The following is a 26,808-nucleotide window of genomic DNA, read 5'->3' on the forward strand; positions in this document are numbered from 1 at the left end:
TTATCAGTTCCACACTGCGCCTCACACCCTCGTTCTCTCGCACCCTCGTTCTCTCACACCCTTCGCTCACTAACACTCTCGTTCTCTCGCACCCTTCGCTCACTCACACCCTCGCTCTCACACACACCCACACTCTCACTCGCACCCTCGTTCTCTCGCACCCCTCGTTCTCTCGCACCTTCGCTCACTCACACCCCCTCGCTCTCCACACCCTCGCTTTCTCACACTGCTTCTCACCTTCGCTCCCTCACACCCTCGCTCTCACACACACCCACACTCTCACTCGCACCCTCGTTCTCCTCGCACCCTCGTTCTCTCGCACCCTCGCTCTCTCGCACACTCACACTCTCACTCGCACCCTCGTTCTCTCTCACCCTCGTTCTCTCTCACCCCTCGTTCTCTCTCACCCCTCGCTCTCTCACACCCTCGCTCTCTCACACCCTCGCTCTCTCACACCCTCGCTCTCTCACACCCTCGCTCCCTCACACCCTCGCTCTCACACCCTCGCTCTCTCACACACCCACACTCTCACTCGCACCCTCGTTCTCTCTCACCCTCGTTCTCTCTCACCCTCGTTCTCTCTCACCCTCGTTCTCTCACACCCTCGCTCTCTCACACCCTCGCTCTCTCACACCTCCTCACCTCGTCTCACACCCTCGCTCTCTCACACCCTCACTCCCACACACACCCACACTCTCACTCGCACCCTCGTTCTCTCTCAACCCTCGCTCCCTCACACACACTCGCTCCCCTCACACACACTCGCTCCCTCACACACACTTGCTCCCTCACACACCCACGCTCCCTCGCGCCGTCGTTCTCCCTCACCCTCGTTCTCTCTCACCCTCGTTCTCTCTCTCTCACCCTCGTTCTCTCTCTCTCACCCTCGTTCTCTCCCTCACACCCTCGCTCCCTCACACCCTCGCTCACCTCACACCCTCGCTCCCTCACACACCCATACTCTCACTCGCACCCTCGTTCTCTCACACCCTCGTTCTCTCACACCCTCGTTCTCTCACACCCTCGTTCTCTCACACCCTCGTTCTCTCACACCCTCGTTCTCTCTCAACAACCCTCGCTCCTCACACAATCGCTCCCTCACACAATCGCTCCCTCACACAATCGCTCCCTCACACAATCGCTCCCTCACACACTCGCTCCCTCACACACTCGCTCCCTCACACACTCGCTCCCTCACACACTTCGCTCCCTCACACACTCGCTCTCCCTCACACACTCGCTCCTCACACTCCAGCTCTCTCACACCCTCGTGCACCCTCGCTAGCTCTCGCGCAGACACGCTGGCTAGCTCTCGCGCAGACACGCTGGCTAGCTCTCGCGCAGACACGCTCGCTCGCTCTCGCGCAGACACGCTCGCTTCGCTCTCGCGCAGACACGCTCGCTCGCTCTCGCGCAGACACGCTCGCTCGCTCGCTGCGCAGACTCGCTCGCTCTCGCGCAGACTCGCTCGCTCTCGCGCAGACACGCTGGCTCGCTCTCGCGCAGACACGCTCGCTCGCTCTCGGGCAGACACGCTCGCTTGCCCGCTCTCACACAGGCACGCACACACACATATACACACACACTCACTGCGTCACACAGACGCCCAGCAGACAGATACGGAGTTGGGGGTTAATGGGGGGAGGGGTGTGTGGGAGTGGATTTTGAAGGGAAGCCTGATTTCCCATCCCCTGTGTGCGATTTCCTCACATCATGTTTTTTTCCAGGTGTGGCTCCCTCACGTCCGCTCGTGCGTGCTGGACTCCGAGGCAGTGGCCTGGGACCCAGTGAAGAGGCAGATCCTCCCGTTCCAGGTGTTGACCACCCGCAAACGCAAAGTAAGCGATCGTCAGAGAGACTGGATCCCGGTCAGCAATGGGGAATTGGCCGCATTTGCGGGATTGACGTGGGGGGAGCTCTGTCCTTCAATGCCCCCATTCGGGATCACCCTGTGCGACCATTCTTCCCCGGGTCCCCCCACGATCGCACTGTGCGACCGACCCTGGGATTGCCATCACCCCTCCCGCCCCCCCCGCAATGCACAGGACTGCTCTGCTCCGACAGCCCCCCACCCTACCCATTCCAGGACTGCACCGTGACCCCATCCCACTGGTCTGGATCGCTTTACAACCCCGGGATCAACCTGTGCCTCCACTCCACTGCAACGGTTCACTGTCACTTGGCCTGGGGAGAGGAAGCAGAAAGAGGGTCAACAGAGGGGCTTCTTGGTGTAAAAATCTGTTTCTTTCGGCGTCACACGCTCCCTTTCCCTCCCTCCCTCCTCAGGACGTTGATGCTGCAGAGATCTCGGTCCAGGTGTGTGTTTATGCGTTTGATCTACTGTACCTCAACGGCGAGGTGAGAACCCCTCTCTGGTACGCTTACCTTTATGGGTCGGTGCATTGAGTGCGGGAGTTGGGAGGGTCATGTTGGGGCGTCGTTGTGAAACTTGGTCAGTGGGGGGGGGGGGTGGGGGTGTCGGAAAAGAATGCCACAGGGTTTGAGCAACGGGGAGAGGCTGGGACTGTTTTCACAGTCGGAGCCTGAGGGGGTTACCTTCTCGAGGTGTGTGAAATCATGAGGAGCAAGGAGAGGTTGAACAGCTGAGGTCTTTTCCCCCCAGGGGGTGGGGGAAGTCCAAAACTACCTGGGGGGGTGCATAGGTTTAAGGTGAGAGAGGGGAGGAAAAGGGACCTGAGGGAGTAACATTTTCACGCAGAGGCTGGTGCGCGTGTGGAATGAGGAAGTGGGTGGGGGTCTGGTACAATGACAACATTTCGAAGGCCTCTGGATGGTACATGGATAGGAATGGGTTTAGAATGCTGCTCGGGGGCCAGATGCTGGGCTAACAGCGACTGGATTAATTTAGGATATCTGGGTCAGCACGGACAAGTTGAGCCAAAGGGCCGGTTTCCGTTCTGTATGACTGTGACTCTGAAGATTTCTGAGACTAATTTGACCCATTTCGATGCACTGACTTTTCCTCTCGAGTGCTGTCGGCCTCCCACTGGATTAACACAGACGTTCACTCTGTCTCTGTCTCTCTCTCTCTCTTTCTCTCTTTCTGTCCCTCTGCATGCAGTCCCTGGTGAAGGAACCCCTGCTTAAACGTCGCCAGTTGTTATATGAATCTTTCTCTGAGATGGAAGGAGGCTTCATGTTTGCCCAGTCCATGGTCAGCTCAAACACAGAGGAGATTGCAGAGTTCCTGGAGCAGTCCATCAAAGGTGAGTGTATCACCGGGGACAGGAGGAGGCCTATCAGGCCCCTTTGAGCCTGGCCCCCTTGCTGTTCGTTCGTGGCAGTGCATGGTCGAACATGTCTTGTGCCTCTTCCTCACCCTGCCCCTGTTACCCCTCATCCACTGAGCGGGCTGTCAGAAACCAATCGATCTCCATATTGAACGTACGCTCCAGGACTGACCTCCCCCAGGCCTCGGGAGTAGCGAATGCCAAAAGTTTGCCCTCCTCTGCCAGGTCAAAGTATTCCTCACAGCCTCTCTCTTTCACTCACTCCCTCCGTCTCTCGCACCCTCCCTCTCTCTCTCGCACCCTCCCTCTCTCTCTCGCACCCTCCCTCTCTCTCTCGCACCCTCCCTCTCTCTCGCACCCTCCCTCTCTCTCTCGCACCCTCCCTCCCTCTCTCTCTCGCACCCTCCCTCTCTCTCGCACCCTCCCTCTCTCTCGCACCCTCCCTCTCTCTCTCGCACCCTCCCTCTCTCTCTCGCACCCTCCCTCTCTCTCTCGCACCCTCCCTCTCTCTCTCGCACCCTCCCTCTCTCGCCCTCCCTCTCTCGCCCTCCCTCTCTCGCCCTCCCTCTCTCGCCCTCCCTCTCTCGCCCTCTCTCTCGCGCCCTCTCTCTCGCGCCCTCTCTCTCGCGCCCTCTCTCTCGCGCCCTCTCTCTCGCGCCCTCTCTCTCGCGCCCTCTCTCTCGCGCCCTCTCTCTCGCGCCCTCCCTCTCGCGCCCTCGCTCTCGCTTTCGCGCCCTCCCTCTCGCTCTCGCGCCCTCCCTCTCGCTCTCGCGCCCTCCCTCTCGCTCTCGCGCCCTCCCTCTCGCTCTCGCGCCCTCCCTCTCGCACTCGCGCCCTCCCTCTCGCTCTCGCGCCCTCCCTCTCGCTCTCGCGCCCTCCCTCTCGCTCTCGCGCCCTCCCTCTCGCTCTCGCGCCCTCCCTCTCGCTCTCGCGCCCTCCCTCTCGCTCTCGCGCCCTCCCTCTCGCTCTCGCGCCCTCCCTCTCGCTCTCGCGCCCTCCCTCTCGCTCTCGCGCCCTCCCTCTCGCTCTCGCGCCCTCCCTCACTCTCACACTCCCTCCCTCCCGCTGCCCCTCTCTCTCACTCTGCCCCTCTTCTCTCTCACTCTGCCCCTCTTCTCTCTGACTCTGCCCCTCTTCTCTCTCACTCTGCCCCTCTTCTCTCTCACTCTGCCCCTCTTCTCTCTCACTCTGCCCCTCTTCTCTCTCACTCTGCCCCTCTTCTCTCTGACTCTGCCCCTCTTCTCTCTGACTCTGCCCCTCTTCTCTCTGACTCTGCCCCTCTTCTCTCTCACTCTGCCCCTCTTCTCTCTCACTCTGCCCCTCTTCTCTCTCACTCTGCCCCTCTCTCTCTCTCACTCTGCCCCTCTCTCTCTCTCACTCTATCCCTCTCTCTGTCTCACTCTATCCCTCTCTCTCTCTCACTCTATCCCTCTCCGTCTCTGTGCCCCTCTCTCTCGCTCAGTTCCCCCCCTCACACACACTCCCTCCCACCCTCAGCCCCTCTCACTCTGCCCCTCTCTCTCACTCTCTGCCCCTCTTTTCTCTCTCACTCTGCCCCTCTTCTCTCTCACTCTGCCCCTCTTCTCTCTCACTCTGCCCCTCTTCTCTCTCACTCTGCCCCTCTCTCTCACTCTGTCCTTCTCTCTCACCCTGTCCCTCTTCTCTCTCACTCAGTCCCTCGTCTCACTCGCTCATCCCTCTCAGGCTTTCTCCCTGACTTACTGGTGTCTTCTCTCACTCACTCCCTCACACAGTCACTCACTTCTCCCTCACTCACTCTCTCCCTTACTCCGTCCACCCCTCCCTCGCTGCCTTACTCAATCCCTCCGCTCCTCACTCACTCCCTCCCTCCCCTCTCGCTCACACTCCTGTGTTCAGTCACTCCCTTGCTCACTTTCTCCGTTGCTCGCTCCCTTCCTGCCTTGCTCACTCACTCTCTCTCTCCTTCACTTCTTGCCCCTCCTTTACTTTCTCCATCTCTCCTTTCTTCCCCCTCTCTCACTCCCTACCTCACACTCTCCCTCCTTTCCCTCCCTCCCTAGCTCAGCCTGCACTGGTCTCATTCTCTTTCTCTGTGTCTCTCTTCTGTCTCTCACACACACTCACTGTCTCCGTCTCTCTCTTTTTGTCTCTCTCTGTCTCTGTCACACACAAACACACACACTCTCTCTGTCTCTTGCTTTCTTTCTTGCTGTGTCTCTCGTTCTCTCTCTCTCTCTATCTTGCTCTCTCTCACAGTCTCCCTTTCTCTCTGTCTCTCTCACACTCTTTTTTTTCCCTCTCTCTCTCGCTCTCTGTCTCAGACGAACAAAGAAAATTACAGCACAAGCCCGCGCCGATCGAGATCCTCTGTCATTATTTTCCTGTATCGAATTGCTCTCTGCCCATCCATGTACCTGTCCAGATATATCTTAAATGGCGCTAACATGTCTGTGTCCACCACCCACCAGCCTCTGTGTAGAGAACTTTCCACGCGTATCTCCCTTAAACATTCCTCCTCTCACTTTGAACTCATGACCCCTAGTAATTGAGTCCCCCACTCCGGGAAAAAGCTTCTGGCTATCCACCCTGTCTGTACCCCTCATGGTTTTGTAGACCTCAATCAGGTTCCCCCTCAACCTCCGTCTTTCTAATGAAAATAATCCGAATCTACTGAAGCTCTCTTCATAGCTAGCACCCTCCGTACCAGGCAACATCCTGGTGAACCTCCTCTGCACCCTCTCCAAAGCATCCACATCCTTTTGGTAATGTGGCAACCAGAACTGTACACAGTACTCCAAATGTGGCCAAACCAAAGTCCTATACAACTGCAACATGACCTGCCAACTCTTGCACTCAATACCCCATCCAATGAAGGAAAGCATGCCGTATGCCTTCTTGACCACCCTATTGACCTGCGTTTCCACCTTCAGGGAACAATGGACCTGAACACCCAGATCTCTCTGTTCATCCATTTTCCCTAGGACTTTTCCATTTCCTGTATAGTTTGCTCTTGAATTGGATCTTCCAAAATGCATCACCTCGCATTTTCCTGGATTGAACTCCATCTGCCATTTATCTGCCCAACTCTCCAATCTATCTATATTCTGCTGCAATCTCTGACAGTCCCCTTCACTATCTGCTACTCCACCAATCTCAGTGTCATCTGCAAATTTGCTGATCAGACCACCTACACTTTCCTCCAGACCCTTTATGTATATCACAAACAACAGTGGTCCCAGCACAGATCCCTGTGGAGCACCACCGGTCACAGGTCTCCAATTTGAGATACTCCCTTCCACTACAACCGTCTGCCTCCTGTTGCCCAGCCAGTTCTCTATCCATCTAGCTAGCACACCCTGGACCCCATGTGACTTCACTTTCTCCATCAGCCTGCCATGGGGAACCTTATCAAATGCCATACTGAAGTCCATGTATATGACATCTACAGCTCTTCCCTCATCTATGAACTTTGTCACTTCCTCAAAGAATTCTATTAAGTTGGTAATGCATGACATTCCTGCACAAAACCATGCTGCCTATCACTGATAAGCCCATTTTCTTCCAAATGGGAATACATCCTATCCCTCAGTATCTTCTCCAGTAGCTTCCCAACCACTGACATCAGGGTCACCGGTCGATAATTACCTGGGTTATCCTTGCTGCCCTTTTTAAACAAGGGGACAACATTAGCAATTCTCCGGTGCTCCAGGACCTCACCTGTGGATATCTGTTAAGGCCCCAGCTATTTCCTCTCTCGCTTCCCTCATTAGCCTGGTATCGATCCCATCCGGACCAGGGGACATGTCCACCTTAATGACTTTTAGGATACCCAACACTTTTTCCCTCCTTATGCCAACTTGACCTAGACTAAGCAAACATCTATCCCTAACCTCAACATCCGTCATGTCCCTCTCCTTGGTGAATACTGATGCAAAGTACTTGTTAAGAATGTCACCCATTTTCTTTGACTCAGCGCATAAATTTCCTTCTTTGTCCTGAAGTGGGCCAATCCTTTCTCTGGTTACCCTCTTGCTCCTTATACATGAATAAAAGGCTTAGGGATTTTCCTTAACCATGTTTGCTAAGGATATCTCATGCCCTCTTTTAGCCCTCTTAATTCCTTGTTTCAGATTCGCCCTACATTTCCAATATTCTTCCAAAGCTTCATCCATCTTCAGTCACCTCGACCTAATGTACGCTTCCTTTTTCCTCTTTGCTAGTCCCACAATTTCACCTGTCATCCATGGTTCCCTAATCTTGCCATTTCTATCCCTCATTTTCACAGGAACATGTCTCTCCTGCATTCTAATCAACCTCTCCTTAAAAGCCTCCCACATATCAAGTGTGGATTTACCTTCAAACAGTTTCTCCCAATCTACATTCCCCAGATCCTGCCGAATTTTGGTATAGTCGGCCTTCCCCCAGTTTAGAACTCTTCCTTTAAGGCCACCCCTATCCTTGTCCATGAGTATTGTAAAACTTAGGGAATTGTGGTCGCTATTTCCAAAGTAGTCCCCTGCTGTAATTTCAACCACCTGGCCGGGTTCATTCCCCAACATCAGGTCCAGTATGGCCCCTTCCCGAATTGGACGACATACATACGGCTCTAGAAAAGCCTCCTGGATGCTACTTACAAATCCTGCTCCATCTTGACCCCTAACACTAAGTGAATCCCAGTCGATGTTGGGAAAATTAAAATCTCCCATCGCCACCACTCTGTTTCTCCTACACCTTTCCATAATCTGTTTACGTATTTGTACGTCTATCTCACGCTCGCTGTTGGGAGGCCTGTAGTACAGCCCCAACATTGTTACTGCATCCTTCCTATTTCTAAGTCTGTCCATATTGCCTCACTGCTCGAGTCCTCCATAGTGCCCTCTTTCAGTACAGCTCTCTCTCTCTCTCTCTCTCTCTCTCTTCCCCCGCCCTCCTTCCCCCCCATCCTTTCCCCCCCGCTCCTACCCTCTCTCCTTCCCTCTCTCACACACTCTCTCTCTCTCTCTGTCTCTTTGTCACACACTCTCTCACTCTCTGTCTGCCTTCTCCCAGATTCCTGTGAAGGACTGATGGTGAAAACTCTGGAAGTGGATGCGACATACGAGATTGCGAAGAGATCCCACAATTGGCTGAAGGTCAGTGACCCCAGTGCTGGAGGTAATGCTGCCGTGGGAGGGCTCTCTATTCCGGATTATCCCTCTGCCACCAGGGATCAGTTGGGGTTTTTCTCTCTCTCTCTCTCTCTCTCTCTCTCTCTCTCTCTCTCTGACTGTCTCTTTGTCTCTCCATCTATGTGTCTCTCTCAGTCTCATTCAGTCTCCTCTCTGTCTCTCCTGTCTCCCTCTCTCAGTCTCTGTCACTCTCTCTCTCTTTGTCTTTCTCTTTGTCTCTCTCTCTTTCGCACTCTGTCTGTCTGTCTCTCCTATGTGTCACTCTCTCTTCTCCCACCCCCCCATGCGCTCTCACTCTGTTAAACAGACTGTACGTGTCTCTGTTTCCTTCAGTCTTCCTCTTTTCTCTTTCTGTCCATCCCTCGCACTCTCTCTCTCTCTCTCTTGCTTCCTCTCACACTCTCACTCACTCTCTCTGTCTCTCTCTCTCTCTCTCTCTCTCTCTCTGTGTGTTTCCGCTCTCCCCTCCAGAACAAATTGTGTGTGTCTTTCTCTCCCTCTGTTAAACGATCTGTGTGTTTCAGCTAAAGAAAGACTACCTGGATGGTGTTGGAGATACTCTGGACCTGGTGGTTATTGGAGCGTACCATGGCAAGGGTAAACGCACTGGGCTGTACGGGGGCTTCCTCCTGGCCTGTTACGAAGAGGACAATGAGGAGTTTCAGACCATCTGTAAGGTGAGGCTCAGAGCTTGAGGGCCAGGGCTGTGGGCTCAGTCAGGCGGCTGTGTCCTTTCGGAGAATACTGACTCCTCTTCCGTGGCTGTGATCTCTGCGCTGTGAGGGAGGGTCCAGGTGCTACTGCACTCAGTCACTTCTATACCCACTGCTGTACTCTCTCTCTCTCTCTCTCTCTCTCTCTCTCTCTCTCTCTCTCTCTCTCTCCCTCTCTCTCCCCCTCTCCCCCCACCCTCCCTTTGTCTCTGTCCCCAACTCTCTCTCTCTGCCTGTCTATCTGTCTCTTTCTCTCTGTCTCTTTCTCTCTCTCTCTCTCTCTCTTTTTCTCTCTCTCTCTCTCTCTCTCTCCTCCACCCTCTGCCTCTCTCGCTCCCACCATCTGTCTGTCTCTCTGTCTGTGTCTCTCTCTCTCTCTCTCTCTCTCTCTCTCTGTCTCTTTTTCTCTCTCTCTCTCTCTGTCTATCTCTTCCCCCACCTTCTGTCTCTCTCCCCCTCCCCCACCCTCTGCCTCTCTCGCTCCCATCCTCTGTCAGTCTCTCTCTCCCTCTGTCTGCTTCTGCCTCTCTGTCTCGCTCTCTCCCTGTTTCTCTCTTTCTCTGCCTCTGTCTGTCTGTGTCTCTCTCTCTCTCTCTCTCTGTCTGTCTTCCTCCCTCCCTCCCTCTGTCTTGCCCGCTCCTCTCTCTCCCACCCTCTCTTCCCCCCCCCACCCATTTCCCCCCTCCACCATCTCTCTGTCACTCTCTCTCTCCCTCTGTCTGTCTCTCCCTCTCTCTAGATCTCTCTGTCTCTGTCTCCCTCCCTGTGTCACCCTCTCCAGCTGTCCGTTAGCCTCCCTCCCTCTTGCCCCACACCCCCCAGTCACCTGCTGTCTCCTTTCATTGCTCTCCCTGCCTCTGTCTCTTCCCTCTTTCTGTGTGTCTCTCTGTCTCTCCGTTCACTTCTCCGTCTCTCTCTCTCTCTCTCTCTCTCTCTCTCTCTCTCTCTCTCTCTCTCTGAATCTCTCTGTCCCCTTCTCTGTCTCCCTCGATCTCGTGCCTCCTCTCCAGGCATCTCCTTCACTCCCCCAACCCCACCCCCACCCCCCCATGAAAGTGTCATATTGTGCCCCCTTGCCTCCCCCAGACTGTCTCCCAAGCATTAGCAAACTGAATCCACCCTGCCCTCTCTCTCTCGCTCTCTCTCTCTGTCTGCAGATTGGGACTGGGTTCAAAGATGAGGAGCTGGACCAACACGCGAAATTCTTCAAGGTGAGGACTGAAATCGAGAGGGTAAGGATCACGAAAACACTGAATACAGGAGCATGAGAGGCCATTCATCCTCCCCCCCCCCCCCCCCAACTTCCTCCGGCCTGTTACACAGGGACAGGAGGCCATTCAGTCCTCCTCCTCAATACAGGCTCCTATGTGCCGAAGATGAAATGCGATGGGAGTCCTAGCCTGAGCCTGGCCATGGTTCCACCGTTTCGTTCGGTATCACTTCAATGATGGTTTAAAATTCCCCTCATCTCCTCCCTGCCCCCACCTCCTGGAATGGTTTCTTGCATCCCTTGTGACTGTGAAAACAAAACATTGGCCCGTGAGTTTTTCATCTGCTCTTACCTCTCCATTCTCTCTCTCTCCCTCTCTATCTATCTCTATCCCTGTTTCGCACTCTCTCTCTCTCTCTCTCTCTCTCTCTCTCTCGCTCTCTCTCTATCTATCTCTATCCCTGTTTCGCACTCTCTCTCTCTCTCTCACTCATTCTCTTCCTCGTGCCCTCTGTATCACTCTCTACCTTTTGCGCTCTCTCCCTGTATCAGTCTGTTGCTGTCTGTCTCACTCACTCTGTTTCATGCTCCCTACCTCTCTCTCTCACTCTGTCTGTCTCATCTCTGTTTCTCTCACTGTCACTGTGTCTGTGTCTCTCTCTCTCTCGCTCTCTCTCTCGCTCTCTCTCTCTATCTCTCTCTATCTCTATCCCTGTTTCGCACTCTCTCTCTCTCTCTCTCTCTCTCACTCATTCTCTGCCTCGTGCCCTCTGTATCACTCTCTACCTTTTGCTCTCTCTCCCTGTATCAGTCTGTTGCTGTCTGTCTCACTCACTCTGTTTCATGCTCTCTACCTCTCTCTCTCTCTCTCTCTCACTCTGTCTGTCTCATCTCTGTTTCTCTCACTGTCACTGTGTGTCTCTCTCTCTCTCTCTCTCTCTCTCTCTCTCTCTCTCTCTCTCTGTCTTTCTCTCTACCCACCCCCCACCTCTCTCCCCTTCTCTGTCACTCTCACTCTCTCTCTCTCTCTCTTTCTCTTTCTCTTTCTCTCTCTCTCTTTCTCTTTCTCTTTCTCTCTCTCTCTGTGCCTCTTTCTTTCACTTTTAGTTTGTCTGTGTGTCTGTATTGGTCTATCTCCTGGTCTGGTACGTCATAGAGAACAGACTCATAGAATCCCTACAGTGTGGTAGGAGGCCATTCAGCCCATTGAGTCCACACCGGCCATCCGAACAGCATCCCACCCAGTTCCCGCCGCTCCCTACCTTATCCCTGTCACCCTACGTTTCACACAGCCAGCCCACCCAATCTGCATGTCCTTGGGCACTGCACGGTAGTTCCCCGCGGCCGATCTGCCCTGACCGGCACGTCTCTAGACTGTGGGTAGGAACCCACACAGACACGGGAGAGAATGTGCAAACTCCACACAGATAGTCGCCGCCCATGGACGGGGTTTGGGGGGGGGGGGGGGGGGGTGCGGTGTCAAACCCGGGACCCTGGCTCCTGTGAGGCAGCAATGCTAACCCCCATGCTGTCCTACATTGGCTCACCACCACCGACAGAGCTTTCATGACTGCAGAGTTGGCCCTGTTTATCTTCAGAGCACCAGTCTTAGACCCATCCTTCTCCCTCTCACCTTGATGCCACTCTGATTTTGCCACCTTTATATCCAGGTTAAAGACACTGTTTGTTGCTTCCTTTATCACAAGGGACTGTTATGTGTCGCCCCTTCCCCTTCCCAAACGCAGGACCACGTCGTCGAGGCCCCTCGCCCCTACTATCGCTGGGACCACTCGGCTGAGCCCGACCACTGGTTCGACGCGGGTCAGGTCTGGGAGGTCAAGTGTGCTGACCTCTCCATCTCCCCAGTTTACAAGGCAGCGCTGGGACTGGTGAGTGACAGCAGAGGTGGGGAGAGAGACCGAGGGCAGGACCTGGAAGGGAGCGGAGGGGAGATGTAGGAGCGAGGGGACGGGGCGGGAGGGTGCGCGAGGAGGGGACGGGGGGAAGATTTATGGGAGTGGGGACAGTGGGAGGGTTGACGGGGTGATGGTGTGGGACAGTGGGGGGGGTTTACAGGGAGGAGTGGGAGGGACAGGGGGTGGTTTTGGGGGAGGATGGGGAGGGCTTACAAGGTGGGTGGGGGACGGTTTGTGGTGGAGGACGGGAAGGGTTAGTTGGGGGGGCAGTGGGAGGGTTTTCAGGAGCCGGGGTGAAGATTTAATGGGAAGGCGGAAATGGGGTATTTTGGACCAACCAGACAGTGCACAGAGATGCTCCCTTCTATTTCTCTGTCTCTCCCTCTCTGTTTCCCCCTTTCTCTCCCCCTCCCTCTCACTCTGTCCCACTCTTTCTCTCTCTCTCTCCCTCCCTCCCTCTGTCTCTCCCTCCCTGTGTCTCCCTTTTATCCCTCTCTGCCCCCTTCTTTCATTCTGTAGCCGCCCCCACATGCCTCCCCCCCCCCCCCCCGCCTCTGTGACCCCTCTCTCTCCGTCTCTGTCGCTGTCTCAGTCCCCTCCATCTCTCCTCTCACTCTCTCTCTCAAACGCTTTCAAGAAAATTTGTAGCTCAGGTTGTGGATGAGGCTGGAGACTTGCTCATCGAGCCAGATGTTTGATCACAGACATTCTGCCACCCTGCTCGGTAACAGTATCAGTGTGCCTCTGGTGAAGCGCCAGTGTCCTGTCCCTCTTGTTATTTGTGTGCCTCAGTTTGCTGCGGTGTTTGGTATCACTTTTGGCTTTGTTTCTCAGTGGTTTGTGCGCAAGGTCCGGGCCTCCAGGAATTCCCTGTCTTGCCTCTGTTTGGCTTGTGCTGTTGTCACACTGATAGCTCAGGATCTAGTTTTGTGGTCATTTCTGATACGTCTGTGATGTACAATAGGGCGACGAGTGTGTCCATAAAACCATAAGACATAGGAGTGGAAGTAAGGCTGTTTGGCCCATCGAGTCCACTCCGCCATTTAATCATGGCTGATGAGCATTTCAGCTCCACCGACCCACACTCTCCCCATAGCCCTTAATTCCCCGCAAGATCAAGAATTTATCAATCATGTTTAGCCATGTTGTGTCTTCTTGTTGAGGAGGTAATGGCGGATTCTGCTTTTGGGGTTTCCATTCCCTTTAAAACCTCTGTAAAAGCGCTCCTTTTCTGCTTTGCGTGATTGCGGGTTGCTGCAGTGTGTCGTGGCCTGTTTGAATCAAGTCCTAGTGCAGCTCCAATATACAAACCCCTGAAAAACAGAACCCAAAGTGATACCAGACACCCCAACAAACCCTCCGCCTCTGTTCCCACCTCCCTCCGCCTCTGTTCCCTTCTCCTTCTCTGTACCCGAGCCCCGTTTCTCTCCCCCAACCCCCAGCCTTGTCACTGAGCTAATGGCCTCACTGCTGGTCCTGACCCCCAGGTGGACGAAGAGAAGGGAATCTCGCTGCGTTTCCCTCGGTTCCTCCGTATCCGGGATGACAAGAAACCGGAGGATGCCACGACCAGCCGACAGGTATCCGGGAACCAGGAGGGCGGGGGGCAGAGAGCTGAAGGGGTGGGATACAGAGAACGAGATAGAGAAAGAAAGAAAAAGGCTCTCTCTCTCTCTCTCTCTCTCTCTCTCTCACACACACACACGCACACAATCTATCTCACGTGCACACACACACACACAATCTGTCACAAAGAGAGAGAGGTGGGGGGGTGGGAGACAGACAGAGAGTGAGAGACAGTGAGAGCCAGTCAGAGAGAGAGGTGCCTGGGAACATGGAGTGAGCAGCCAGGAATGAGATCCTGGGGAGGATTCTCGCGGACGTACCTGGGAATCCCATGGAAGGGGATATTGTTTTGGAAACAGGGATCATGGAAGGGAATCTTCATCCCTGATTATCTTTTTTTGACCGGCTGCTACCTCTCTATCTGCAGGTGGCTGACCTCTACAGGAAACAGCAGCAGGTCCAGAACCAGCCGGGAGCCACAGACGGAGAGGCCGAGGATTTGGACTGAGTGCGGCCTGGTTACCTGAGCCATGTCCCCTCCAGCCACCAGGGGAGGGCCGGGGTCAGCGAGCGGCTCGGAATAGTCCTGACTCTTCCGGGAAAGGTCTCGACCGCACAAGTTCCTGCGAGGTCTCCTCGATCCACTGTGAATACACAGCAACTTTTGTAAATAACCCTCTGCATCTCTTGTCTTTCTCTCACCTCCGGCATCCAGGGTATCACCAAGTAGGGGTGTCCTGGGAGGATGGCGTTCGGGGAACTGGGCGGGACCAGTGCTAGTCGGGGTGGGGGAAGAGAGATTGGGTACAGAAGAGGTGAGAGAGAGAGAGAGAGTGACTGTGTGGAAGGGAAGAGAGAGAGTTGGGGAGAGACTGGGAGCAGAAAGTCAAATCCAGGTAGGAGTTTCATGGTGAATGGTAGGGCCTTAAGGAGTGTGCCGGAACAGAGGCACCTTAGATTTCAGGTGCACGGTTCTCTGAAAGTGGAGTGAGTTTGTAGACATGGTTGCCAAGCCAGTGTGCTTGGCTGCAAATGTTTCATGGCCCTGTTAAGGTAACACCACCACTGTGCCTCCAGTGAAGCGTCGGTGCTCTGTCCCACTTGTTATTTATATGCCTCGGCCTGTTGGGGTCCCACTTCCGGTTCTGTTTCTCAGTGGTTTGTACGCAGGGCCCAATTCACCGTTATTGTTGATGGAGTTCCGGTTGGAATACCATGCCTCCAGGAATTCCCTGGCGTGTCTCTGCGTGGCATGTGCCATTCCAGTCAAATTTGTGCCCCTTGTCGGTTGGGGGGCTCAGCCGTGTCCTGATGCAGTAGACAACACGACCCACTCCATCCACTCAACCCAAAAATTCCTCAACATCATCAAGGACGCCAGGATAGAAGAGGATGAGATCATTAGAATTGGAATTCCTACAGTGTGGAAACAGGCCCTTCGGCCCAACAAGTCCACACCGCCCCTTGAAGCATCCCACCCAGACTCATCCCCCTGTAACCCACACACTCCTGAACACCACGGGCAATTCAGCAAGGCCAATCCACCCAGCCTGCACATCTTTGGACTGTGGGAGGAAACCGGAGCACCCGGAGGAAACCCAGCAGACACGGGGAGAACGTGCAAACTCCGCACAGACAGTGGCCTGAAGCTGGGATCAAACCCGGGCCCCTGGTGCTGAGGCAGCAGTGCTAACCACTGAGCCACCGTGCCCCCCTAAATGATATCTTTTGATGTAATAGCGGTATTTTACATCCACAAATATCAACCCAGCCAAACAGACAATTGCCACGCTACTGGCAAAACCCAGTAGGCAGGCACCCCGGGGCAACAGCATCAATAAGGGCACCACCATGAAACTACTAGATCCGTGCCTCACAACCCATTTCACCTCCAACGGCGGCATATACAAACAAATCAACAGAACACCAGTGGGATCCCCAATATCAGGACTGATAGCAGAAGCAGTCGTGCAAAGGTTAGAACAGACAGCGCTCCCCACCATACAACCCAAACTTTGGGTCTGATACGTAGATGACAACTTTGTGATTACCAATTGCACAGAACTATAAGAAACCCACCGATACAGAAATAACATCCCCAAGGGGGAGAAAATCCACAAAGGAAGAGGACAGTAATGACTGTCTATCCTTCCTAATGGTAGAACACAGAAGCAACAGGGAACTCCAGACTAGCGCGTATAGAAAGACCACACATACGGACCAGATTCTCAATTACACTAGCAACGATCACGCACAAACAGAGCTGCATCGGTACACTATTTACAGGAGCCACAACACATTACAGCAACTCGGAACACTAAATGAATATTTTTCAACAGTATTCACTCTAGAAGATGACAACGTTGTCGAGGAGAATACTGAGATACAGGCTACTCGACTCGGTGGGGTTGAGGTTCACAAGGAAGAGATATTAGAAATCCTTCAGAAGGTGAAGATAGATAAGTCCCTTGGGCCGGATGGGATTTATCCTCGGATCCTCTGGGAAGCCAGGGAGGAGATTGCCGAGCCTTTGGCATTGACCTTTAACTCGTCATTGTCTACAGGAATAGTGCCAGATGACTGGAGGATAGCAATTGTGGTTCCCCTGTTCAAGAAGGGGAGTAGAGACAGCCCTGGTAATTATAGACCAGTGAGCCTTACCTCAGTTGTCGGTAAAGTGTTGGAAAAGGTTATCTGGGATAGGATTCATAATCATCTAGAAAAGAATAAATTGATTAGGGATGGTCAGCATGGTTTTGTGAAGGGAAGGTCGTGCCTCACAAACCTTATTGAGTTCTTTGAGAAGGTGACCAAACAGGTAGATGAGAGTAAACCGGTTGATGTGGTGTATATGGATTTGAGCAAGGCGTTCGATAAGGTTCCCCACGGTCAGCTATTGTACAAAATGCGGAGGAATGGGATTGTGGGAGATATAGCAGTTTGGATCAGAAATTGGCTTGCTGAAAGAAGACAGAGGGTGGTAGTTGATGGGAAAGGTTCATCCTGGAGACCAGTTTCTGGTGTTGTACCGCAAGGGTCGGTGTTGGGTCCACTGCTGTTTGTCATTTTTATAAATGACCTGGATGAGGGCATAGAAGGATGGGTTAGTAAATTTGCAGACGACACTAAGGTCGGTGGAGTTGTGGATAGTGACAAAGGATGCTGTAGGTTGCAGAGAGACATAGATAAGCTGCAGAGCTGGGCTGAGAGGTGGCAAATGGAGTTTAATGCAGACAAGTGTGAGGTGATGCCCTTTGGTATGAGTAACCGGAAGGCAAAGTACGGGGCTAATGGTAAGATTTTAAGCAGTGTAGATGAGCAGAGAGATCTCGGTGTCCATGTACACAGATCCTTGAAAGTTGCCACCCAGGTTGACAGGCCTGTTAAGAAGGCATACAGTGTTTTAGCTTTTATTAATAGAGGGATCGTGTTCCGGAACCAAGAGGTTATGGTGAAGCTGTACAAAACTCTGGTGCGGCCGCACTTGGAGTATTGCGTACAGTTCTGGTCACCGCATTATAAGAAGGATGTGGAAGCTTTGGAAAGGGTGCAGAGGAGATTTACTAGGATGTTGCCTGGTATGGAGGGAAGGTCTTACGAGGAAAGGCTGAGGGACTTGAGGCTGTTTTCATTAGAGAGAAGAAGGTTGAGAGGTGACTTAATTGAAACATATAAAATAATCAGAGGGTTAGATAGGGTGGATCGGGAGAGCCTTTTTCCTAGGATGGTGACGGCGAGCACGAGGGGGCATAGCTTTAAATTGAGGGGTGAAAGATATAGGACAGATGTCAGAGGTAGTTTCTTTACTCAGAGAGTAGTAAGGGAATAGAATGCTTTGCCTGCAACGGTAGTAGATTCGCCAACTTTAGGTACATTTAAGTCGTCATTGGATAAGCATTTGGACGTACATGGAATAGTGTAGGTTAGATGGGCTTGAGATTGGTATGACAGGTCGGCACAGCATTGAGGGCCGAAGGGCCTGTACTGTGCTGTAATGTTCTATGTAACTACACAAAGCAGAACAGAGGCACCTGTACAGAGTCTTCAAAAGGAATGGATACACAATCTGCTGTTACCTGTGAGACAGACCACAGCAGGAAGACAAAACATGACCGGACTCACTAATCACTTTACAGTACATGAAGTACATTTCAGAGATGACCACATGACTAACTCAGACCCTTAGGTAACAGCGTGGCCCACAAACCTACAACCACCCTGCGACAGCCACTGGCAAACATAGAGGATCCTATACCCAGTGTAATGTACAAAATACGATGCGAGGACTGTGAGAAACACTGCCTAGGCCAAACCGGTAGTAAATTGACAATAAGGATACATGACCACCAAGAGACATGACCAATTCTCACTTGTCTCGCTACACTTGGACAATGAGGGACACAACTCGACTAGAACAACACAGCAGTAATTGCACAAGCCAGGGAATTCCTCGAGGCCTGATATTCTGACCAGAACTCTATAAACAAATACATTCAATCAGACCCTGTGTACAAACCACTGAGAAATAAAACCGGAAAACACCCAATCAAACTGAGGCGTATAAATCACAACAGAAGTCCGATGCTTCACCAGAGGCACACTGATGATGTTACCGAAAAGGGTTGCTAGGTGTTTGCAACTAAACCTACCGGCTCGGCAATCATGTCTGCAACCTCATCCACAAGTCGAGCTACAAATCTTCTTCAAAACTTTGAAAGTGGAGTCACAGGTTATCAGGGCAGTGAAGAAGGGTTTTGGCATTAGTCAGGGCATTGAGTACAGAAGTTGAGAAGTTACGTTGCAGTTGTACAGGATATCAGTGAATATTGTGTTAATTTTTGGTCACTGTGCTATGGAAAGGATGTTATTAAACTGGAAACAGTGCAGAAGAAATTAACAAGGATGTTGCCAGGACTCAGGACTGAGTTATAGGGACAGGTTGGACAAGCTGTGACATTTTTCTTTAGAGCCGAGGAGACTTGAGATGGGGATCTTTAGAAGTGTATCAGATCATGAGAGGTGTGGATAGGGTGAATTCACTCAGTGTTTTTCTCAGGGTGGGGGAATCGAGGACTAGATGACATCAGTTTAAGGTAAGAGGGGGAAAAAGATACATGGGGACTTGAGGGGCAACTTTTTTACACAGAGGGTGGAATGCATATGGAATGGGCTGCCAGCAGAATTAGTTGAGGCGGGGACATTAACAATATTTAAAAGGCGTTTGGACAAATACATGGCTAGGAAAAGTTTAGAAGAATATGGGCCAAGTGCAGGGATACGGGGTTAGCGTGGATGGACATCTTGGCCATCAGACCCTGTGTACAAACCACTGAGAAATAAAACCGGAAAACACCCGAACAAACTGAGGCGTATAAATCACAACAGAAGGGCCGAAGGACCTGTCTCTGTGCTGGATCCTATAATGAGAGAGAGAGAGAGAGAGGAGGGATACTGGGTGTGAGGGGTGGGCGGATGGAGAGAACCTGAGTGTAGTGTGAGGGTTAGCTGTGATGAGTTTGGAAGGTGTTGTCAGTCAGAGGACCCTCGGATCAGTCTTTGCAGTGTGTGTTATGGATGGCCGCACACTGTTGCCATTATGTGTTGGTGGTGGAGGGAGTGAATATTGAAGTGTTAGCATGTTGATTGAACAGGGTGCAGTTGGGAAGGCTGCTTTGTCCCTGGATCATGTCAAGCTTCTCGAGTGTTGTCGGAACTGCCCCCATCCGGGGCAAGGGAGGAGTATTCCTTCACACTCCTGACTTGTGCCTTGTTGATGGTGGGACAAGGCTTTTGGGGGGCTAGGGGAGGGTCAGGAGGGGAGTTACTTGCTGCAGGATTCCCAGCCTCAGACCTGCTCTTGTAGCCACTGTAATGATGTGGCTGGGTCTGTTCAAAGGCAATACCCAGGATGCTGATCGTTGGGGGAATTCAGTGCTGGTAACACCATTGAATGTCAATCGGTGATGATTAGATTGTCTCTTATTGGAGATGGTCATAGCCTGGCATTTATGTGACATAAACGTTACTTGCCACATGTCAGCCCATCTGGATGTTGTCCAGATCTTGTTGCATTTGGACACAGACTGCTTCAATACCTGAGGAGGGGGCAAACGGTGCTGAACCTTGTGCAATGACGGGCATCCCCAATTCTGACCTTGCGATGGAGGGATGGCCACTGATGAAGCAGCTGAAGATAGTTGAGCCGAGGATACAACCCCGATGAACTCCTGCAATAATCAATTATTGTTTCGTGGTTATTGTCCCTAAGACTAACTTTGTTGCTGATTTATGAATTCAGCTTAAACTTGACCTGTTGCTGGGGTTAGGGAGGAAGAATGGTGAAGCACTGTTCACTAACACCAGATCACAGGGTATTCGTTTTGCTCATCCCAAGATCTTCTGTTGTCCCATCTTATTCTGGGTTTTTTTAGTTCTTTACCATAGATACAGCCCCTTTACACTTTTATATTTCAGTTTCACAGTGGCCAGGTTAGAGAAATGCTGGGAGAGACTAACTGACAGTCACCCAAGTTGGGACACAAAGCTGCAGAGAGATCAAGTCACACACTGCTGCTTCCAGCATGGAGATCTGCCCAAAAACTAATCGGAGTGGGTATCAGACTGGCAATCTCTTGAATCCACAAGTCAACAAACCAATTAGCAGCTGGTTGCTGGGCGAATCTCTTTGCACACCAACTGTTGTTTTATCTCTCTCTCTCTCTCTCTCTCTCTCTCTCTCCTACTTCCAAAGCAGCTAGATAAACACAATGTTCAATGAGGTCCAGTGACTTGTCTTGTCCCCCCACCCGACTTGCAGCAATTACTTCCTCGGGCCTTGGTTTCAAAACAGGCCTTTTCACTCCACAATGAGAAATGCAGAGAAGTTTAAAAGGGCCAGATTTTACACTGCTCTGAGCTGCATGTTACTCTCAGCAATGAGGTTAACTCTGAGTTGCCCTCACCCACACTTGCCATGAAAGAAGAAAATGTATAAGTCATTCAAACTTTGCAGAATGGTTACAGAGCAGAGTGAGGCCCATTCACCTACACCAGCTCTTCAAATGAACACCTTTATCAATCTCCTGCCTTTTTTCCATATCTCTGCACATAATTTCGATACAAATAACCTGCCCCTCTTGAATATCTCAATTGAACCTGCCTCCTCCACATTTCCAGGCAATGAATTTCCAGACCCTAACGACTCGCTCAGTGAGAATGTTTTCCTACTTTGCTTCTTTCATGCATCACTTTAAACATATGCCCTCGCACTCTTGTAAAGGTGAAATACTGCACATGCTGGAAATCTGAAATAATGAGGGCAAAACAAAAATACTGGAGATCTGAAACAAAGACAGTAGAAATTTCTGGAGAAACTCAGCAGGTCTAACAGCATCTGTGCAGGGAAAGCTAATGTTTCGAGTCCAGTCACACTTCTTCAGGAGTGGTGTCATTTTGGTGGTGCAGAGTTGATGGGCCAAAGGCCCTCTGTGTGGCGATGATTCCTCCCTTAGCCATCTTCTGATCAGAGAGGAGGGGGGAGGGTAGAGTGCTGGGAGTATACATAGTGTGAACGAGTGATGTTCAAGGGGGGGAAATGGGGCACAATGTGGTAATGGCCGCCTTGTTACCCAGAGCTCCCTGCGCTCCGGAAAGTGGTCTATCTCGGTCATGGGGGCAGGCCGCCCTTGCGCAGTGCCGGCCTAGCGGCCATTGTCACAGCAACTGGGAAGGAGAGACTGGGATTTGTGGAGGAGAGAGGGTAATCCCAGGCTGCTTCCCCGGGGTAAGGAGAAGCATGCATGGGCACTAATGCAGCCTTCCCCGCCTGGCAGGATCGACGTTTGTTGCAATTTCGCAGGAAAATAACTTTTTTTTCATTATAACTAGAAAGCAGACAATAATAAAGTCCGCCCGGGTCTATGCGGAGGGGGAGCTGGGTTTTTTCGGGGAGGCTAGGTTTTTTTTTTGCTTTGCAAAATGCTTAAGGTGTCCTCTCCTCTCAGCGTTTTTGTTTATTTCGTTGCTGAAGGTTGAAGGAGGTGTGGGACGGGCAAGTTCCCCAGATGAGAGGTGACAAGGTGTGAAGCTGGATGAACACAGCAGGCCAAGCAGCATCTCAGGAGCACAAAAGCTGATGTTTCGGGGCCTAGACCCTTCATCAGAGAGGGGGATGTGGAGAGGGAACTGGAATAAATAGGGAGGGAGGGAGGGGGAGGCGGACCGAAGATAGACAGAGGAGAAGATAGGTGGGGAGGGGATAGGTCAGTCCAGGGGAGGACAGACAGGTCAAGGGGGCAGGAATGAGGTCAGTAGGTAGGAAATGGAGGTGAGGCTTGAGGTGGGAGGAGGGGATAGGTGAGAGGAAGAACAGGTTAAGGAGGCGGGGACGAGCTGGGCTGGTTTTGGGATGCGGTGGGGGAAGGGGAGATTTTGAAACTGGTGAAATCCACATTGATACCATTGGGCTGCAGGGTTCCCAGGCGGAATATGAGTTGCTGTTCCTGCAACCTTCGGGTGGCATCATTGTGGCAGTGCAGGAGGCCCATGATGGACATGTCATCTAAAGAATGGGAGGGGGAGTGGAAATGGTTTGCGACTGGGAGGTGCAGTTGTTTGTTGCGAACCGAGCGGAGGTGTTCTGCAAAGTGGTCCCCAAGCCTCCGCTTGGTTTTCCTGATGTAGAGAAGGCCACACCGGGTACAGTGGATGCAGTATACCACATTGGCAGATGTGCAGGTGAACATCTGCTTGATGTGAAAAGTCTTCCTGGGGCCTGGGATGGGGGTAAGGGAGGAGGTGTGGGGGCAGGCGCACTTCCTGCGGTTGCAGGGAAAAGTGCCGGGTGTGGTGAGGTGGATGGGAGCGTGGAGCGGACAAGGGAGTTACAGAGAGAGTGATCCCTCCTGAAAGCAGACAAGGATCGGGATGGAAAAATGTCTTTGGTAGTGGGGTTGGATTGCAGATGGCGGAAGTGTTGGAGGATGATGCATTGGTGGGGTGGTATGTGAGGCCAAGGGGGATTCTCCTTTGGTGGTTATTGCGGGGACGGGGTTTGAGGGAAGAGTTGCGGGAGATATGGTCAAGGGCGTTCTCAACCACTGCAGGGGAGACATTGCGGTCCTTGCAAAACGAGGACATCTACAATATACAGGAGTGGAATGCCTCATCCTGGGAGCAGATGCTGCGGAAATGAAGGAATTGGGAATAGGCATTTTTGCAGGAATGCAGGTGGGAGGCGGTGTAATCTAGCTAGCTGTGGGAGTCGGTGGGCTTGAAATGGATATCGGTTTCTAGGTGGTTGCCCAAGATGGAGACAGAGAGGTCCAGGAAGGTGAGGGAGGTGTTAGAGATAGTCCAGGTGAACTTGAGGTTAGGGTGTGGTTGCCTGAGATGGAGACAGAGAGGTCCTGGGAATGTTGCAGGTTTACCCCTCAACGTGGTATCGCAGGAGACAGCCATCAGTAGCAGACCATGGTGGCAGATAGCGACCGGCTGTAACGGGGGCATTGCTGGGCTGACAAACCGGGCAAGCGAGCAATGTCTATAGTTTTAATGTGGAATCAGGCTACACATTTCGACTGAGGGGACTATGGGGCAGGGGTTGGTGATGGGAGGAATAAACTTAAGACTGTTTTCTACGCGGAGAAATATGGGTCACAAGAGGGACTCTGGAGTCGTAGTTCAGAATTCTCTGGAGGTTAATATGCAGTTGGCGGTTAGGAAGGCATATGCAACGTTAGCATTCATTTTGAGAGGGCCAGAATACAAGAGCTAAGGCTCTGATCAGGCTGCATTTGGAATTTTGAGCTCCGTATCTAAGGAAGGATGTGCTGGCCTGAGAGCAGAGTCAAGGGGAGGTTTGCAAGAAAGATCCTGGGGATGAAGGACTTGTGGTATGAGGAGCAGTTGAGGACCCTCTGGGTCTGTACTCAGTGGAGTTTAGAAGGGTGAGGGTGTTTGGGGAGATCCGATTGAAAATTACAGAATACCGAGGGGTGTGAAGACAGTGGACAGAGAGAAGATGTTTCCACTAGAAGGGTTTGAGTTACGGGGGGGGGGGGGCTGAATAAGCTGGGGGATATTTTCCCTGGAGAGTCGGAGGCTGAGGGGGTGACCTTATAGAGGTCTATAAAATCGTGAGGGGCATGGACAGGGTGAATAGACAAGGTCTTCTTTCCAGAGTGAGGCAATCCTGAACTAGCAGCACGGTGGCTCAGTAGTTAGCTCTGCTGCCTCACAGCACCAGGGACCCAGGTTCGATTCCACCCTCAGGTGACTGTCTGTGCAGAGTTTGCACATTCTCCCCATGTCTGCGTGGGTTTCCTCCGGGTGCTCCGGTTTCCTCCCACAGTGCAAAGATATGCCGACTTGGTGGAATAGCCATGCTAAATTGCCATAGTGTTTAGGGATTTGTGGATGAGGTGGATTAAACGGGGATGGGTCTGGGTGGGATGCTCTGAGGGTCCGTGTGGACTTGTTGGGCCATAGGGCCTGATTCCACACTGTAAGGATTTTATGGTTCTGTGTTTAATGTGAGAGTGGCAAGATTTAAGAGGGACCTACGGGGCAAGCTTTTCATGTAGAGGGTGGTGTGTGCATGGAATAAGCTGCCAGAGGAAGTGATGGGGTCATCATTCAAAAGGCATTTGGATGGGTACGTGGATAGAAAATGTTTGAGGGACATGATCCAAATGCTAATTTAGGACATCTGGTCGGCATGGACAGGTGGGCTGAAGGATATGTTTCTTTGCTGTGCATTTCTATCAGAGACTGGGTCTTGAGAGCACAGCCACAGACTGAAGGGCCAACCCTTAGAACTGAGATAAGGAGGAATTTCTTCAGGCAGATGGTGGTGAGCCTATGGGCCTCACTGCTGCAGAGGGCCATGGAGGCCAGCTCATTGAGACAGAGATAGATAGGTTCTTGATTCGTAAGGGGATCAAGGGTAATGGGGAGAAGGCAGGAGAATGGACTTGAAAAATGGGTCATCAATAATTGAATGGCAGAGCAGACATGATGGGCTGAGTAGCCTCATTCTACTTCTATATCTCTTGTTCTGGTGGGACCTGGGCTTCAGAAATGAAGGCACCGGCTGCAAATATTGGGTAGAAAACTGAAGAGACTGCAGGAGTGGGAGGTGACGGACAGGATTGAAATACACGCGATGATGAGGGGCATAGAGTGGGTACCCAGGAAGAACCCTCCCCCTTGAAGGAGATAGATGGAAGGTAATGGGGCAAGAAGTTTCAAAGATTTGAGGCTGGAGCTCGCTGCCTGTAAAGGTTGGGAGAGGTAGAAGCCCTCTCATGGCTCTGTGATGGTGAGGGAGGGAGAGTCTGTGGGGATCGTTGGGTGGAATTGGAGGAGGTCAAGCATTTAGACATTGGGCTAATAGTGACTGGGGAACTGCATGGCCTCTGAGGGTTGACTGCGACCAGTTGAGCTTTTGTCTCCCCGGGAGCTGTCTGTTGTCCTCAGGATAATATCGGTTGCTTCTTGGGTTGGGGACCTAGTGGGGTGGCAGGGGTGCATAATGAGTTTTGAGAAGATTTGTAGCTCAGGTTGAGGTTCTGAATGTGAGTTTGCTCACTGAGCTGGAAGGTTAGTTTTCAGACGTTTCATCGCCATTCTAGGTAACATCATCAGTGAGCCTCCGACGAAGCGCTGGTTTCTCTGTGACATCTCTCCTCTTTCTTTCTATCTCTCTGTGTTTTTCTCTCTCTCTGTATCTCTCTTTTTCTGTCTCTCTCTGACATCTCTCCTCTCTGTTTCTCTCCATTTTCTGTCTCTCTGTTTCTCTCTCTGTGATATCTCTCCTTTCTCTTTCTCTCTCTCTGTTTTTCTCTCTCTCCGATATCTCTCCTCTCTATCTCTCTGTCTCTCCGTTTCTTTCTGTTTTCTCTCTCTGTGTCCCTCTGTGTTTCTCTCTCTCTCTGACATCTCTCCTTCTCTCTCTTTCACACCCCACCCCGTAGAGGTGACGAAGAGAGAGCTCTGGCCCTGTTGGAGCAGGGAGAGCAAGAGGATGGTTGCCTACGTCCGGGAGCCAGTTCGGCCGGACCTGACCGAGGCATCTGTCCGGGGTGCTGCTGTTCCTGACCAGCAGGAGGCGCCATCCACGGTTGAGGGGAGCCCGGAGTCGCTGGGTGCTGGGCCGGGGAAAGAGGAGGTGGTGTACATCTGCTCGGTTTGCGGGCACGGCGTCACCGGGGCATCACCGTTCTCCCTGCACCAGAGGGTCCACACCAGCTACTGCTGTGCCATCTGCGGCAAGGGTTTTAGCCGCTCATCGAACCTGGCAAGGCACCGGCGCACGCATACCCTCCAGGTGGTGCACAGCTGCCCGCGCTGCAGCAAGTGCTTCCGCCAGGCGTCCGACCTCCGCCGGCACCGGCTGGTACACACTGGGGAGCGCTGGTACCGGTGCAGTGAGTGCGGCAAAACCTTCACCCAGTCTTCCAACCTGGCCCGCCACAGACGCATCCACACCGGCGAGCGACCCTTCACCTGCGCCGCCTGCGGCAAGGACTTCAACCGGATGTCCAGCCTGGAGCAACACCGGCGCACCCACACTGGCGAGAGGCCCTTCCGGTGCCCGCTGTGCGGCAAGGGCTTCAACCAGTCCTCCAACCTCTCCCGGCACCGACACACCCACCACCGGCACTGGGAATGCCGCCGCCGGTGCTGGGCCCTCAGCCCGTCCGACCAGGACACTCTGCCATGAGAACCAGCAAACACCCAGCCAGCCCCACCAGAACCAACACCGGGCCCCACCAGAACCAGCACCAGGCCCCACCAAAACCAACAGCGGGCCCCACCAAAACCAGCACCGGGCCCCCACCAGCACCGGGCCCCACCAGAACCAGCACCACCCACTGCTGGAAGAACTGTTCCCACTCCTCCAGGTGTGACCCCCAGGAGCCAGTGAGAGAAACAGCAGGGGTAGCAAGGACAGTAACATTTACAGCAGGAGGAGCAGCACCTCTGTATGGTCACATTAAA

The 26,808-nt window shown here is 52.7% G+C and overlaps 2 protein-coding genes across 3 annotated transcripts in view; both read left to right on the forward strand.

The window, feature by feature from the left end:
* Positions 1 to 14,445, forward strand: part of lig1 (ligase I, DNA, ATP-dependent) — a 19,789-nt gene extending 5,344 nt beyond the window's left edge. Inside the window, exons 2-10 of the mRNA XM_059642335.1 lie at positions 1,728 to 1,838; positions 2,287 to 2,358; positions 3,083 to 3,227; positions 8,283 to 8,365; positions 8,926 to 9,078; positions 10,272 to 10,325; positions 12,070 to 12,213; positions 13,728 to 13,820; positions 14,234 to 14,445. Of these exons, the coding sequence (XP_059498318.1) occupies positions 1,728 to 1,838; positions 2,287 to 2,358; positions 3,083 to 3,227; positions 8,283 to 8,365; positions 8,926 to 9,078; positions 10,272 to 10,325; positions 12,070 to 12,213; positions 13,728 to 13,820; positions 14,234 to 14,314 (936 nt within the window). The 3' untranslated portion in view covers positions 14,315 to 14,445. The remainder of the gene's footprint in view (positions 1 to 1,727; positions 1,839 to 2,286; positions 2,359 to 3,082; positions 3,228 to 8,282; positions 8,366 to 8,925; positions 9,079 to 10,271; positions 10,326 to 12,069; positions 12,214 to 13,727; positions 13,821 to 14,233) is intronic.
* On the forward strand, positions 14,361 to 26,808 carry LOC125449933 (zinc finger protein 239-like). Of its 2 annotated transcripts, none has more exons than XM_048525838.2 (2): positions 14,361 to 14,472; positions 25,782 to 26,808. In XM_048525838.2, the coding sequence occupies exon 2, from the start codon at positions 25,832 to 25,834 to the stop codon at positions 26,528 to 26,530; it is 699 nt and encodes a 232-aa protein (XP_048381795.1). In that variant the 5' UTR covers positions 14,361 to 14,472; positions 25,782 to 25,831; the 3' UTR covers positions 26,531 to 26,808. The 2 variants fall into 2 exon arrangements, with proteins under 2 accessions (XP_048381795.1, XP_059498283.1); XM_059642300.1 differs by lacking the exon at positions 14,361 to 14,472 and adding an exon at positions 21,504 to 21,589.

The sequence above is a fragment of the Stegostoma tigrinum genome, chromosome 44, assembly GCF_030684315.1.
Source record: "Stegostoma tigrinum isolate sSteTig4 chromosome 44, sSteTig4.hap1, whole genome shotgun sequence".
In the NCBI taxonomy this organism is placed as follows: Eukaryota; Metazoa; Chordata; class Chondrichthyes; order Orectolobiformes; family Stegostomatidae; genus Stegostoma; species Stegostoma tigrinum.